The following is a 14,736-nucleotide window of genomic DNA, read 5'->3' on the forward strand; positions in this document are numbered from 1 at the left end:
GACATGCTCCCAGTCCTCCTCTCCTCCTGATCACATCAGAAAAAACAGCCTCCAAAATGCAAGCATTTCTTATGCCAAAGAGGTGATAATACCTTTCGCAACTCTGGGACAGAGCTTGGAGTTTGTCCTGTATTGCCTGCTCCTAAAATGCAAGAAAAAGTAATTTAAGCAAACACATTATATTAGCAGATGAAAAACACCTTTAGGAAAGGGTTGGCACCAGTAATTCTAAAACCATTCTGTTTAACCAGTTCTTGGAACCTGGAAATAAAATAAATGTCCTATTTTACCCTTTCAACATCATTTCTGTCCAAGGCACCAACCACTTTTTCAGACAGAGATGTTAACCTGCCAGTTCCCTTCCTCTGCCCACAACAGATGAGATGGTGAAAGGAATAAAACAGTTCTCTGCAGTTCTCACCACCGTGGCAAAACCTGAATGAGGGACAATTCCACATCAGCACCCACTGCCTTTTATTTTTGAATGTATCTCCTAATTTGATTCATTGCTTTATATAGTTTCCTGAAATATGCTCAGTATTTTCATTGTGTTTAGCTTAGTGGGAAAATTCCTGAGGAACTTATAAACAAAAGATGAAAATTCATCATTTAAGAACACCGCATTTGCATCATGTCCTCTTGTCCTCTATGTGAATTTCCCCTAAAAGCTTCCCTCTTCACTGGCTGCAGCTCTGGGACAGACATCATAGCATGATTTTCACATTGGGTAGACTCATTCTCACAGAATTTGTGACAATGCTGAAGGCCCTGCCGTAACAAATTTACCATGTATGCACAAAGACACACACACACACACACTCATACATGTATATAGCTGTGTATGTACACGCGCAACAGACACACCCATAAATATATATAATTTTATATATATTTAGAGAAACACAGCTATAAAATCCTTCTATAGATGCATAGCTAGAAACAAGCCCCTTGACTGCCACTGCTACACTGAGCACTCAAGCAGTGATTATCTGGAGTTAAAAGCTCAGAGGGGAACTGGTCAGCACCACTGATTCTCTGCTGCTAACCAGTCAGCCCCACTGGTTCTGTGTCACTTAACCAGGTGGCCCCACTGGTTCTCTGCAGCTAACCAGCCAGGCCCAGTCCTTGGCTGTAAACACCATACATAAGCCGTGCCAAGCTTAAATACAGTTTCAATAGAACTGCAATATCAATGAACAGTGAGAACACAGACATAATGTATCAATATTCTGGTAAAGCACTTAACCAAGTGCCTTACAAAACCTCTTTTGCCTGACTGGTTCAGGCTGGTTTGGATGCAAGTGCTGGCATGTGCCTGAACACAACAAAAGAGATAAAAATGTCTTGGCAGAGTAGCAACAAAATGTAGTGTTTTGATTATATAGACAGGTATGAAACTTCTCTTACAGTCAAGGAAACTTTAGCAATGTATGTCAGAAAACCAGCATGGAGAGGATGTGGATTGGTACTTGCTTCGTTTCTTAAAGTGAATGGGAGAAAGGGGTTAACTTAGAGATGGACATGAGAATGAAATTAGCAAACCAGTGGTTAAATGTTCTGAGGGATATGAGATGTGAAGAACAGATGTGTGCCTCAGTGGCCATCAGTTTCTCAAGAGAACTTGTATCCCCCATATCACAGTGTACAAAAAAGAGGTTTGTTCATATTTCCAGAATCTCTAATGGAATGGAGCCTTCACTGAATGCACCAGCACTGACCCTGCCATGACTCGTGCATTTAGAAAAAAGATAGCTGGAGAAGGAATACCTTCACTCATGGATATGCCTGACCCACCCTAGCTTTTCTGGGGAGTCTGCAGGTGAAGCCTGTCCATAGACAGGCTCTAGCATTCCTGCTACGCTAAACCAACAGGATACAGATATTCACCAGGAAACATCCTACATCACAGCAGAAATGCTGATGCAGTAAGAATTAAACTGCCATTGATGGACAGGAAAAATGGGGAACTAGAATCCATTTTTAATGTTAGCACAGCCCTTCCGGAGCATCTTCTGGAGGCAGCATTGAGTTGTATCTCCAATGGAGTTTCAGGCTGCACTGGGGTCAAGGCATGTGACAAGCCATGGAAACATGGGCAAAACCAAGAGTTTAATTTTGAAAAGGTGAAATACATACTTTGGGAGGAAACATAACTCAGAACAGAGACTCAAGAGGAACCACTCTGAATGCAGAATCACAGAGCGATATTTCCATCCAGGAGTGGAGAAAAAAATCAGACTTATTTCCTGAAATCAGGTAGAAAAGCCAAAGCTTTTGTTTTCTTTTGTTTTGTTAACAGGCAGCTGAAGAAAAGGAAATGTTCTGTGATGTTCTGTCAAGACTGAAGATTAAACGATTATGGGAGTGGGAAGAAAAGTCAAAATAGCAGATGAGGAGCTGACAATTCTATACAGAAAACAATAAAAAGCATCCTGTGTCTGTGACCACAGAGAATTGGGAATGCCTATAAGTATCTTAAGAAACAAAAATCACAGGGCCACAGCAGACATCAAGGATACAATGCTAAATGAAATGGGAATAGGACTCAAACTGAAAAGTATGAAGGGCTTCCACAATACAGAGACTCAGATTGTGGAGTAGTTTCTTAAGGCAAGTGATGGTTGGTTGAACAAGTGCTTGAGACATTTAAAACAAGACTGGACAAAACATGGGTCAAACTCTACAGAACAACTTCTAACTTACCCAGTGAGAATTTCTTGATTTCTATCTCTGTGATTGTGCTCAGCTATGGACAAGGAGGTGCTTAGTCCTGCTGCCTCATGAATTCAGTGAGACATTTCTTGAGCTACAACATTAAGGTTCATTTGGAATAGCCAATTATTTGCTGACCCAGAGCTGCTGGCATCAAGGAGCAGCAGCTCGACATACTAAGGGGATAACCTCCCTTGTGCAACAAGCCTGTTGTTTCACATAGGAGTAATGAAGAATATTAAGGCTGAGGCTGGTGAGTTACTTCAGAGGAAAGGCTCTACCTCTTGAGATGTCTCTGTGGCTGCCGTGACAGCTGAGCAGGGAGCTGGGAGCTGCTGGCCCAGTGGCTGGGAAAGATCAGGCTGGAGCTGCAGCAGAGCAGAGGGCTGGAGAGGCGGGCCAGGCTCTATGGGGGCGGGTGGGGCAGCTGTGGCAAGGCTGCCATGGACCTGGGCAATGCCATCGGGAGCGACGCAGGGCGGCACCAGCTCTGGCTGCAGCTGCAACGGTGGTGACATGACCATGGAGGGTTGCACTGGCAGCATGGGCACCTGGGCTCCAGCTTCTAGAGCAAACTGAGTGTGTCCAGGCACGGGCTGCAACACAACGAGAGCTGTTAGCACACATCTCTGCACCAAGGGCTCAACACGTGACAAGGAAGCAAAGTCACTGGTGTTCATGAAGAAAGGACTCAAACTTCGCAGTTTGAGTTGATTGGGTATGGGTGCTCTCAGTAACAACTACAAAGATAAACTTCCTATGAAATAACCAAATAAATGTTAAGGATTCTTTCTATACCATTATGACAAAGGTACAGGTACTAGTTTACTAGTAGGAAAAATCACGTAACTCCAGAATGGTTTGTGATAGATGGAACTTCAAAGCTCATCTCATTCCACCCCTTGCCATAGGAAGGGACACGTTCCACTATCCGAGGCTGTGCCAAGCCCCATCCAACCTGGCCTTGGAAACTTCCAGGGATCCAGGGGCAGCCACAGCTCCTCTGGGCAACCTGTGCCACGGCGTAACCTTCCTCACAGCCAAGAATTTCTTCCCAATATCCCATCCATCCCTGCCCTCTGGCAGTGGAAGCCACTCCCTGTGTCCTGTCCCTCCATCCCTTGTCCCCAGTCCCTCTCCAGCTCTCCTGGAGCCCCTTTAGGCCCTGGAAGGGCTCTGAGCTCTCCCTGCATTCTTCTCCCTTCCAGGTGAGCACTCCCAGGTCTTCCAGCCTGGCTCCAGGGCAGAGAGGCTCCAGCCCTCAGAGCATTTCCATGGCCTCCTCTGGACTTCCTTTTAAGATCTTAGGTGATGAATTTGTTCTCCTGAATACTTTGCTCTGCTTTCAACAACCCCCATTGTCCGTGCAAAGAAAAACACATTCTACCCATAACCTAACTTAGGGTATTTTAAGAAATCTGCCAGATATGTAGAACCAGGACCTGGTACAAATGACACAATTAACCCTTTTCACTGAATATACACCAGTGTCCTACTTCAGTTTACTGCAGTTTACACACTGAAGTCCCAACTTAACTCTTGATGTGCTAAGCCCCAAGACCCCAATCCTACCAACATGTCCATGTGGACAGTGGGAGTTTCACTTATCTCAGTGGATTTCTCCAGTGCATTAAAATAAGTTGAGTGTGTAAGCACTTGGTGGGGACCAAACCCAGGCAACAGGATGGCAGCTACCTTAGAGTTTGGGCTGATATTCTGTATAACAGTCCTTTTGGGTTGTACATTTAAAATCAGAACATTCTCCTTTTAGGTACATCATGTATTTTTCCAGGGGGACTGAGCTTGTGGAAAGAGGAAGAGGGAACGAAAGAAGCATATGGAAGAAAAAAAGACTTTTAGTACTAGGTAAAAGTGTGCACAAATTTTAATTTTTTTGAAATATCATCACATAGAGACTTAAGGCTATTGGAAAATACACTAAAAAAAAAAATAAGACTCAGATGAGAACTAGGCCACATGATTTCACTGCTGCATGCTCTCAGCAGGTTCTGGGTGTGAGCCAAAACTATTATTCCAGGTTTTAATGTAGATAAAAGTAAAGACAGGATGTGCCTCACAACACCTCGGACTTACATGGCTGCCCAAGGGGGAGCTGTTAGAATGACAAGCGTGGTGTAATGCCAGAGAAGGGTGGTTCAATTTTAAATCTTATATTACTAAAATAATTCACAAAATATTTCAATGTCAAATCACAGAATCACAGAATATTCTGACTTGCAAGGCACCCACAAGGATCATCAAGTGTAGCCCTTAAGTGAATGCCCATACAGATGTACCCAGGCAAAACAAAACTCAGAGGAGCTAAACATCAATTGTGAAAACAGCATGGCACTATATACAGAAACACCCCTCCATTAGAAGTCTTCAAATAAAAAAAATGCTTTAAAAAATATTCCTCTGCACATTGTAATAGTTATTTTTTTATCTTAAATGCTTCCATTTGCAATTCTTCTACACATATTTGATAGATAATGACTGTGTTAGGATAGTTTGGGAACATCAGCTCTCCAGTTCTGGTATTTGCCATGCTCACTGTGTCCAATGTGCTTGATTCCATTCCCTCTAAAGCTTGATTCCATTCCCTCTAAAGCCACAAGGAACACTGAGTAACATTCCCAAGCTCCATGCTGCTGACATTCTCAACTACAGTAATCCTGTACGAAATATATGGCTGAAGAGAGAAATTTTAAAACTATGTACTGCTCTGAAGATGCCATGACAGGTTGGGATGGGATGTAACAAATTTTAATTAGTGTGTTATGGTGAAGGGATGTGGCAGAATACAGATTTTCTAAATGCTTTGTTAACCCTTTAAGTGCCCTCTCCTGCTCTGGTCAGACTGTGTTTCACATTGACATATCACAGATGTGGCAAGAGAAGTATTTACAGACTCTCAGTCCTGAGGCAGTTTCTGTGTAAATACTGCTTGAGCTCATTTATGCTTCATTTTTTTCAAGGGGGAAAGGGTCTGCAGCTAGAGCTAGAATCCATCCCTGCCCTGCAAGTCTGACAGTACTCTTCCACAGAGCACTCTCTTTCCAGTGCTCTCTTTCCACTCTTCTTCCCAGAGTCCTTAGCAGAGGGCCACTTCTCTTTGCTGTTTTAAACATGTTCTACACCGAAACAACTCCACTGCTCCCGCCAGCTCCCCTGTATTTGCTGTGTGCACCCAGCAGCCCCTGCATCCCACATGGACCAGCTACAGGCACTGGCAAGGCTGGTACACCCTCCCGACCTGGGAGAACCACAGCTCACACTTCCCAAGATCTGAGACCAAGAAGGAAGAGGAAATTCAGAAAGTGCTCTGCTCATTTACTGTCCAAAGCTAGCTGTATTATGCCCTATAGCCTTGATAACCCTGTCCTTGGCTGAGGATATTACCTGTTATCCCACAGCTCACAGCTTCAGCCACCACCTCCAGAACTGAGGGCAAGAAGTCAACAAAACATCTCAAGAACGAGGATTAACACTGACGAGGCAGAGAGCCCCAGGAAGGAAGGGCAGTGCCCTGGAGCAGCCCGCAGCGCGCGGCCCTGCGCCCCGCAGATTTACCTGGTGAGCCGGCTCGGGAGGGTGGATCACGCTGGGCTGCAGGGCCGGAGGAGGTGGCTGTGGCTGGGCCACGGGCTGGGAGCTGGGCGCGTCGGCGGGCAGGCGCGGCTGGAAGGCGGGCTGGAACACGGGCTGCGGCGGCAGCGGGGGCACCCCCGGCGGCGCCACCGCCAGCAGCGGGATGGTGGCCGCCGGCATGTTCGGCACGATGGGCTGGCAGGGTAGGACCACAGAAGCCACGGTGGTGTGAGGCAGGCTGACAGCCTGCATGGGCAGGGCAGGAGAGTTAGGTGCCATGGGCAGCGTGGGGTTCATGGGCAGGATCACGGCTGGAGCAAAGTACTGGGAGGGAGCAGGAATGGGGGGCACGTTTGCAGGAGGGATGTCAGACAGATTTGGAGGAAGACTGTCTAGTCCTGCCAGAGGAGTAATTGCAGGAATGACAGGAAACTGAGGAATCTGAAAAAAATAAAATATTGCATAAATTGCCAGTGCTTTCACTGATGGTATAAAGCAGTTCATTTGCAACACAAGTCCCTAAAAACCACCTGTGCCAGGAGGGTAATTATGTCTGTTTGTTAATCACTTCCATTCATTCCCTGAGCTTGACAAGCAGTAATAAAAACTGATTTATGCTTAAATCATTATTAAAAGCAAAAAAACAACATTTGAGGGGGACATTTTTATACCTTAGAAGCTTAAGAAGCTTACGCCAGCTTAGAAGCTAGTGTACTTCTAACACCAGCTTGAAGCCTTCAAGCAACATCCTAATTAAAAGCTGCTTTCATTTTAACAGAAATTAAAAGGAATTGGGCCAGACCTAACACAAAACTCTTTCATGCAAAATTAAGTGGGGCAATTTAAACCCTTGTTTTCGAACAAGCTTCAACTCATGCAGCATGGAAGAGCCCAGTAAAAGAGTTTTTACAAACAAAACCTCCCAGTGATGGAGCAGACATCAGCATCATGGCAGCAGTTTGCTCCTGCCCTTTGGCACAAGCTGCTTCATGTTATGGTGCCTGTCACTACCAAACACAGTGACAGCACCATCCAACTTCCTAAGCCAAGGGAAGGGTTTGTCCCTGATCCAGAGAACAGACCCAGAGCAGACACTAGCATGGCTGACAGGTGTTGGGGGAAGTGGCGAAGTCAGGAGATCAGAAAATAGCAATAAAAACAGGCAACTGCTCATGCCCTCAAGTCTGGGATGGGGAAGAGATTGTGCCAGAGGGGACAGTCCAAAAGACCAAACCAACCCCAAAAAAATTACTGCCATTTTGGAGCTGCCATTAACTGGATGGCACAGACTTGGACACAAGGGAGATTCTGATTCCCCAAACAAATAACAAAGAAATATAAAGGAATTAGGAAAGAGCAATAATATTCTTATCGCCTAATTAAACTGGCATGCAGTCAAAATAGCTACACAAAACCTGGAAATCATGTTAATTATTAGCTGGAAATTTCTCCTCAAACAGCTGTGCTGACAGGCTTTCCTTACCTGGGAAGGGGCCACAGGCGGGAGCTGCGGCATGGTGGAGATCTGCAGGGGCTTCAGGGGGGTGCTGCTGGCGGGCACCTGCGAGCCCTGCGCCGGGAACGGCGGCAGCAGGTGGGGGGCTGGCGGCAGCGGGCACACGGGCTGGCTGCTGAGCACCTGCTGCAGGGACGCTGCCTGCGAGATGGGCTGCTGCTGCGGGGACAAGGAGGACAAGGTTACTGCTGGCGTACTGCCAAAGAACCAGATGGCTGGCCAAGCTCCTCATCTCTCCATAACTCACTCTCAGGACACACCTGGCACTTGGAGTAGAGAATCACAGGCTCATTAAGGTTGGAAAACACCTGTAAGATCACTGAGTCCAACCACTAACCCAGCACTGAAAGGTCCACCATTAAAACATGTCCTCATGTGCCACACCAAGATGTTTTTTGAACATTTCAAGGGATGGTGATTCCCCCACTCCCTATGGTAGCCTATTCCAATGCTTAACCACTATTTCAGTGATGAAAATTTTGCTGATATCCAACCTAAACCTTCCCCGGCAAAATTTGAGGTCATTCTCTCTCATCCTGTCCCTGTTCCCTGGGAGCTGAGCCCAACCCTCCCTGGCTGCCCCCTCTTCTCTGGAGTTGTGCTGAGTCAGAAGGTTCTCCCTGAGCCCCCTTTTCTCCAGGCATGGAGCCCCATTCACAGCTCCATTCCCTGCCTTGGTCATGCTCCAGCAGGGACAGCTCCCAGGAGAGATGAGCACTCTTAATTCAAACACTGCACAGGAGCCCACGTTTAAAACACATTTAAATGCAAGATACAGTACCTAAAATGACAAGTGCTAATTGTTTTGGAGAGGCTATTTGTAATGACTCAGACTCTTTATTTAACTCCCAGAGATTGTTCCAGTTGGTCCTGTGAAATCCCCACCCACAAACTTCCAAGATACAGTTGATACCCAGCTCATCCTGGCAAGCACAAGTTGCTACATAATGGAGCAGGCGTGGAAAATACAACACGTATTACCTGAGACACAATCAACCACAATAAAAGTAAAAGCTAGGTTTCAGGTATTTCTGATGTACTGTAGCAAAAATGTGGTAGCCAAAAAAGCAGCTTTACTTTTCCAGAGAAAGTAGTGCTCCCCTGGCCTGCCAGGCTTTAGGCAGCAGAACAGAGAAAAAGTTGCATTAAAGCTGGAAATCATCAGTAACAAACCCCCACATTTTATGTGCTATTGGCATCTTCTTCTTCAGTTCCTCTAATTAGCTCTGAAGTACTTCAAAAATCCTTCTGGTTCAAAAGGATGACCCTGAGGCATAGGCTGGCTCAGGGTGACTTACCTGGGACCACAGGTAAGTCTGGTGGCTTCACCAGGCCCTGCAGCACCCAGAACCTCTGCCATCTCATGTTTTGGGAAAGATGAGGTATCTCCCCATTGACAATCCCAAACGCATGGGAACGGCAGCGCGGGGTCTGGCGTGACTCTGGTGATGGGACAGAGCAAACTGGCCAAGGCTGAGGCACCTGAACACTGTCTGAGGGATGGAGGGAGCCCACCTGGGATGGAGGGACTCCACTCACCTCATGGAGGAGCTCCTGCAGGACCAAGCCCCAGCTCCAGGGTGGGAGAGCCGCATGCCCACAGCACTGGGCTGGAGCTCATAAAGCTGCCAGCTCTGCTCTTGCACCCCAGCTGGGTTAATCTGCAGCTCAAACAGCTGCCCACAGTTAACCAAGGGGACAGAGGACACTGGCACCTGTGGCTCAGCCACCTCCCACTCCAAGAGACGTGGCATTAGAGCAGGAAAACCGTGCTCATTAGAGCAGGAAAACTGCGCTCATTAGAGCAGGAAAACTGTGGTGTTTCCTAAAACCTCCCTCTCAAATCCAGCTTGTGTCTTTAAAAATGCTTGTGAGTTGGGTAAGGCATAGGGAAGGGAAAATATCCAGGCAGATTAGGTAACTTTGCCTCATTATAACTTTAGCAGTGTAAATGCATGGACACTCAAACTGGAAAAATAAATAAAAGTCAGGAGATACAACATTGATCCCACATGTCTGATCTACCAGTACATATTGATACAAGATCAAAACAATTCACTCTGTAGGTAGATGAATTTCTCACCCTAATTTCCATTCTTCTGCTGTCCTACCCTACCCTCCTTAGCATGGACATTCATAGGACACTGCTGTCTCTGAGGAACACAGGTGCTCTGGGATGTTTTGCAGAGAAACGTGAGACATCTTCCACTGTCCCTGGGTGCTCCAAGCCCTGTCCAACCTGGCCTTGGAATCTTCCAGGAACCCAGGGGCAGCCACAGCTGCTCTGGGCACCCTGTGTGAAGCAGAGCAGCCCCACGGAAGGGCTGAGATGGACACGGCTCCATGGCAGAGCCCAGCTCTCACCTGCTGGCCGGCCAGCACGGGTGGCGGCGCCTGCCCCATTGGCAGCGAGGCCACGGTGCTGGGGACCACGGGGAATGGCATCGCTGGCTCCTGGTAGTGCTGGGGCACCACGGCAGGCGTGGCTGGCACCGCGGGCAGGACAGGCTGCGGAGAGACAGCAGCATGAGGGACAGACAGTTCCACGGACAGAGCAACCGCAGCTTCTCTGGGAAACCTCTTCCAGGGCCTCCCCACCCTCACAGGGAACAATTCCTTCTCAGTATCCCATCTATCCCTGACCTCCGGCAGTGGGAAGCCATTCCCTGTGCCCTATCCCTCTATCCATTGTCCCCAGTCCTTCTCCAGCTCTTCTGGAGGTGCTTTAGACCCTGGAATAGGCTCTGAGGTCTTCCTGGAGCCTTTTCCTCTCCAGGCGAGCACCCCCAGCTCTCCCAGGCTGGCTCCAGAGTAGAGGGGCTCCAGCCCGCAGAGCATCTTTGTTGCCTCCTCTGGACACACTCCACAGGTCCATGTCCTTCTTGTGCTTTGCTGCAAAGCCACTAATGCAATTCAGTGCCAACACACCGATAACAGACTGAGCAAGTCACGATGTGCAGAAGTGAGTGAGGAATACATACACACACCCCTGGCACCCATATCCTCTGGGAACAAGAGCATAAATGATAATATGAAATATGACCCAGGATACAGAACTATTTGAAAAAGCTTTGGACTTACTGCTGAGGGCTGCTGGTAGTGGCCAAGCTGGGGGAGGCTGTGGGGCACAGGCTGGCCCTCACTCAGGGGAGGGCTGTACACCCTCTGGATGGCAGGAGGGACAGTGTCTGGCAGGGACGAGTAGATGACGCTTTGCTGGCTGCTCTGTGAGTCTGAATAAACAGTGGAGCCCTGGCCACTGTCAAACGTGCTGTCAGCTGGAAAACAGTCATTTTTATTAAAAGATCAACAGCTCCCCATGTTCAAGTGATTATTTTAGAGCAAGGTAACCATGGTTTATGTAATTAGCATATTTACTACTCTAGCCCTTTCTTTATATAAATAAATTATACAACATCAATATTATTCTCTACAAAAGGCACACACTGCTTCTCTTAAGCCAAAACCCATCCCCATGGATTTCTGCACACACTGATATTTCAGGCACATTACTATATCCTTTAAAGGGCATACGGTTGACATTTAAGAATTGCAGATGCTTACAGATTTTGTAGGATGAAAGGAGAGGAAACCTCGATTATCATGTTCAGAGCAGATTATGGGGTCTTTTAGAGTTCCATCTTTCAGGGATGCACTGACTTTAACACTGCTTTTATTAGCAGCACTGAAAATTACAAAATTCTTCTCTGGTGTAAGCTTTATTTTAGTTCAGCAAGCCATGCTCTGCTTGAGTGTAGTGCAATTAAAGTAAGACACAAACTCCTGTGCAGGTTCCAGTGGGTTTGGCACACTTGGCTCTGTGGAAGTTTCTCATGGAGCATTTGCCCAGTTAACCCGTGGAACTGCCCAGTTATGGGCACTGGGCAAGCACGGGTCCTTTGGGAACTGGAAATATTGGTATTACTGACTTAAAAAAAATATTTTCACAACTTTTAAAGTATGTAAAATAAAAGTGCCCAACTCTGTTTCAGCCTAAGTTACTGCTTTCTTCACTTGAGAAAGGAAATGAGACAACCAGACGCAGCTAGATGCATCCCAAGGACAAATAGCTTCTAATAGGGATTTAAAATTCAAAACTGAAAGAAAACTGCAACACAGTTTCAAAAACCATCTTAAGTTACAGCTAAACTTAAATACTATTTCTTTTCCCAACACCTTCCACTGTCTCTTTTTTCCATATTCTAAATAAAGTTTTATTTATTTGGCTTTTAAATAAAAAATTATTTTTCAATAGCACCAGAGATTACATTTCTCTTCAGTACTCCCAAGCTGTTACTCTCCCAGCTGTTTTTTTTTTTCCCAAAATTAAACTCCCCTCTCTATTTATTCAATTCATTTTGGAAGAGCCAACAAAGCCCTACTCTCATGATGGGATTTCTGCTGCATTAACATTCTGTTTTATTACAAACAATTATTGAGGACCTCAAAGGAAAAAAAAAAGGAGAGTCTAATGGTAGAGGGCTAAAGTAAAAGCTGTGAGTCAGTCTCAGATTTTTATAGAATGCACATTGCACACATTAAGTTACTAATTTCACTTTTACATTTAATCTCAAATTATATGAATGAGGGCCACAGTAATTTATAGAGGTCATATGCTAAGAAAATGTTCAAATGATCTAACAGCAAATTGCCAAATAATACCAAGTTCTGGTTAAAAGTTGAGGAGGAGGAGGAAATAAATTGTGGGGGTTATATTTAGTATAACATTTTGCCAACTCATGTCCAGCACAGCCATGGGAAGCACAAGTCACTTCATTGCATTCATTCAACACTAGAAACAAAGAGCCATAATTGCAGTGTTCTTCAAAGGAATTAGCATGAAATAAGTGCATGATCCCAAAAAATGAAATGTGCTCATTTTAGCTTGAGATAAAAAGCTTTGTGAATGTGGCAATATTGTGTTGTATGCAAATGTAGCTATTTCTCATATCATGTAAAGGAATTTTTCCTGTACAGGTACACATGGATATTTCAGTATTTGAAGCAGACATCAGTATAGCCCTTTATAAAACACCTGAATTGAAGCAGCAGCTGTCTTGCTAAAAGTAACACATCTTTTACTTAAATGCGTTTATGTACAAGCCCAGAACGTAAAACAGAAACTCTGTGATAATTGTTTAGTACCAAAATATATAGAGTTATATAGAGATATCTATATAATACTGTTTTCTTTAAACTTCATTGCTTTCAAAATTATCACCCGTATGTCCCAGATGTTTGTGGGTTTTGGGCTACTGTGCAAAACCAGCCACATCAGTTCATCTGAGTTCAGGTCACTGTGTGTTTCCCCCTCACGACATTCATCCCTGTGTGCCCATGAAGCCAATGTGGGACTTACAAGCGACAGAGGTGACGCTGGTGGGCAGGTTCTGCTGGAAGGGGTGCTGGTCTGCCTCCGGCTCCTCCGGCTCCGACAGGATGTGGTGGCCCGTGTGGGACAGGTAGGTGACCTGGACCTGCTGTGCCTGCGGCGCCTTCAGTTTGTCCAGGCATTCCGAGTCGCGGCGCTCCTCCGACTGCATCCTGGGCCAGATGCGCTCCCTCCTCCAGAGGATCAGCGCCACTCGGTCACGGATGGACTTGGCCACGATCTTGAGATCGTTCTCGTGGAAAAACCCCGAGTCAATCTGCAGAGGAGCACACACTTAGCAAGGTCCCGAGCACATGGTTGGACACGCACACAAGCACACAAACAATACTTGAAACCTCTTCCCAACAAAGAAAACATCCTATTGAAACAACACAAATTTATATAAATTTATTTCTGACAAGAACAGTAACTCAAGAGCTTGATGGAGTGGAGTTCTTTCTCAGTAAAACTTCTAATCCTGATGAATTAAAAAACCCCAGCATATAATGTCGGAGGCTTGAATATATACTGGCTCTAATTCTCCACCACTGAACATCCATTGAGGAGAGCAAGTTTAAAGGCAGATGGGTTTCCCTCTTTTTCTTTTTTTTACACTAAAAGAATAGACAAAACAGTAAAAAGAATCTCTGAACAATGCACCTGGAGTGAATCAAACTGCCCCTAAATGTGAATTCATTGTCTTAACCTGTCCAGCATATAGAGTTATACAAATTGTTCTACTTAATAGCACGGCAAATCATGAAGGACAAGATGCTAACAGAATTATGTTTCAAATTAACTTATCTTAAATAGTGAAGTCAGTCAGTATTGATTGAGTTTTACAAAGAAAAGGCAAACTGTTCCCATTTGATGGAAAAAGGGACCAGGCTTCTCAGAACTCAACTGCTCAACAGTTGGAAATTCATCTTTGTGTTATTTGTTTGCATAATCTCCAGCAGTGCAAGGCACGAACTTTCATTTAATCATGAGCTACCAGAGTTCTGTCTGCTCTCTCTACATTCTTAACATGCATATTCAACAGATTTGAAAGTACCTACATCTAGAGGCTTTCCTGCTTTGCTCTTGCCCAAACATAAGACACTTTCACAGCTTAGATTTTCACTGCTAAAATTAATGGGTGTAAAGCATCTTAAAATGCAGCTTCAAGAGCTAACTTCACTTTCCAAACCCACTAGAATGTTTCCAGTTCCCTCTGCCCACATCCTTTGGGCAGGTGGGATTGCCTGACTACCAAAAACTCATCAGCAATGATGAATAATTCCCTGTACTCAGGTCTCCTGCATTCTTCTCTTCCACAGCACACAAAGCAACAAACAGATGAAAGCATGTGGCTTTGGTGTTCCACAATTCATAAGGACTAGAAAAAGACATTTAGGAATTAATATCCCCCTTTTCTGCCCCTGCAACAGCCTCAGGTTTGAAAACATTTAATGGACAGTCTCTTAGGTACACATTAATGTAGAATACAGATTTTTAAATTATTTGGGAATTATTTGGGAATGGGTACAGTATCACTGTAGTTTGG

General features: G+C 45.4%; 1 protein-coding gene across 18 annotated transcripts in view; it reads right to left on the reverse strand.

Annotated features, from left to right (window-relative positions):
- The window catches only part of WNK2 (WNK lysine deficient protein kinase 2), a 96,051-nt gene that overhangs the window by 32,568 nt on the left and 48,747 nt on the right, over positions 1-14,736 (reverse strand). For 15 of the 18 annotated variants that reach the window (XR_012057901.1, XR_012057902.1, XM_030283211.4 and 12 more), the window contains 7 exons: positions 13,179-13,467; positions 10,901-11,097; positions 10,184-10,327; positions 7,787-7,978; positions 6,286-6,744; positions 2,994-3,308; positions 93-142 (listed from right to left, as the gene is read on the reverse strand). Coding sequence is in view for 16 of the 18 variants with exons in the window: in XM_030283211.4 (XP_030139071.2) it covers positions 93-142; positions 2,994-3,308; positions 6,286-6,744; positions 7,787-7,978; positions 10,184-10,327; positions 10,901-11,097; positions 13,179-13,467 (1,646 nt within the window). In the remaining 2 variants the exon portion in view is untranslated. The remainder of the gene's footprint in view (positions 1-92; positions 143-2,993; positions 3,309-6,285; positions 6,745-7,786; positions 7,979-10,183; positions 10,328-10,900; positions 11,098-13,178; positions 13,468-14,736) is intronic. The other 3 variants (XM_072934770.1, XM_072934768.1, XM_072934774.1) reach the window with 2 other exon arrangements.

This window comes from Taeniopygia guttata, chromosome 12 (assembly GCF_048771995.1).
Source record: "Taeniopygia guttata chromosome 12, bTaeGut7.mat, whole genome shotgun sequence".
Classification (NCBI taxonomy): Eukaryota; Metazoa; Chordata; class Aves; order Passeriformes; family Estrildidae; genus Taeniopygia; species Taeniopygia guttata.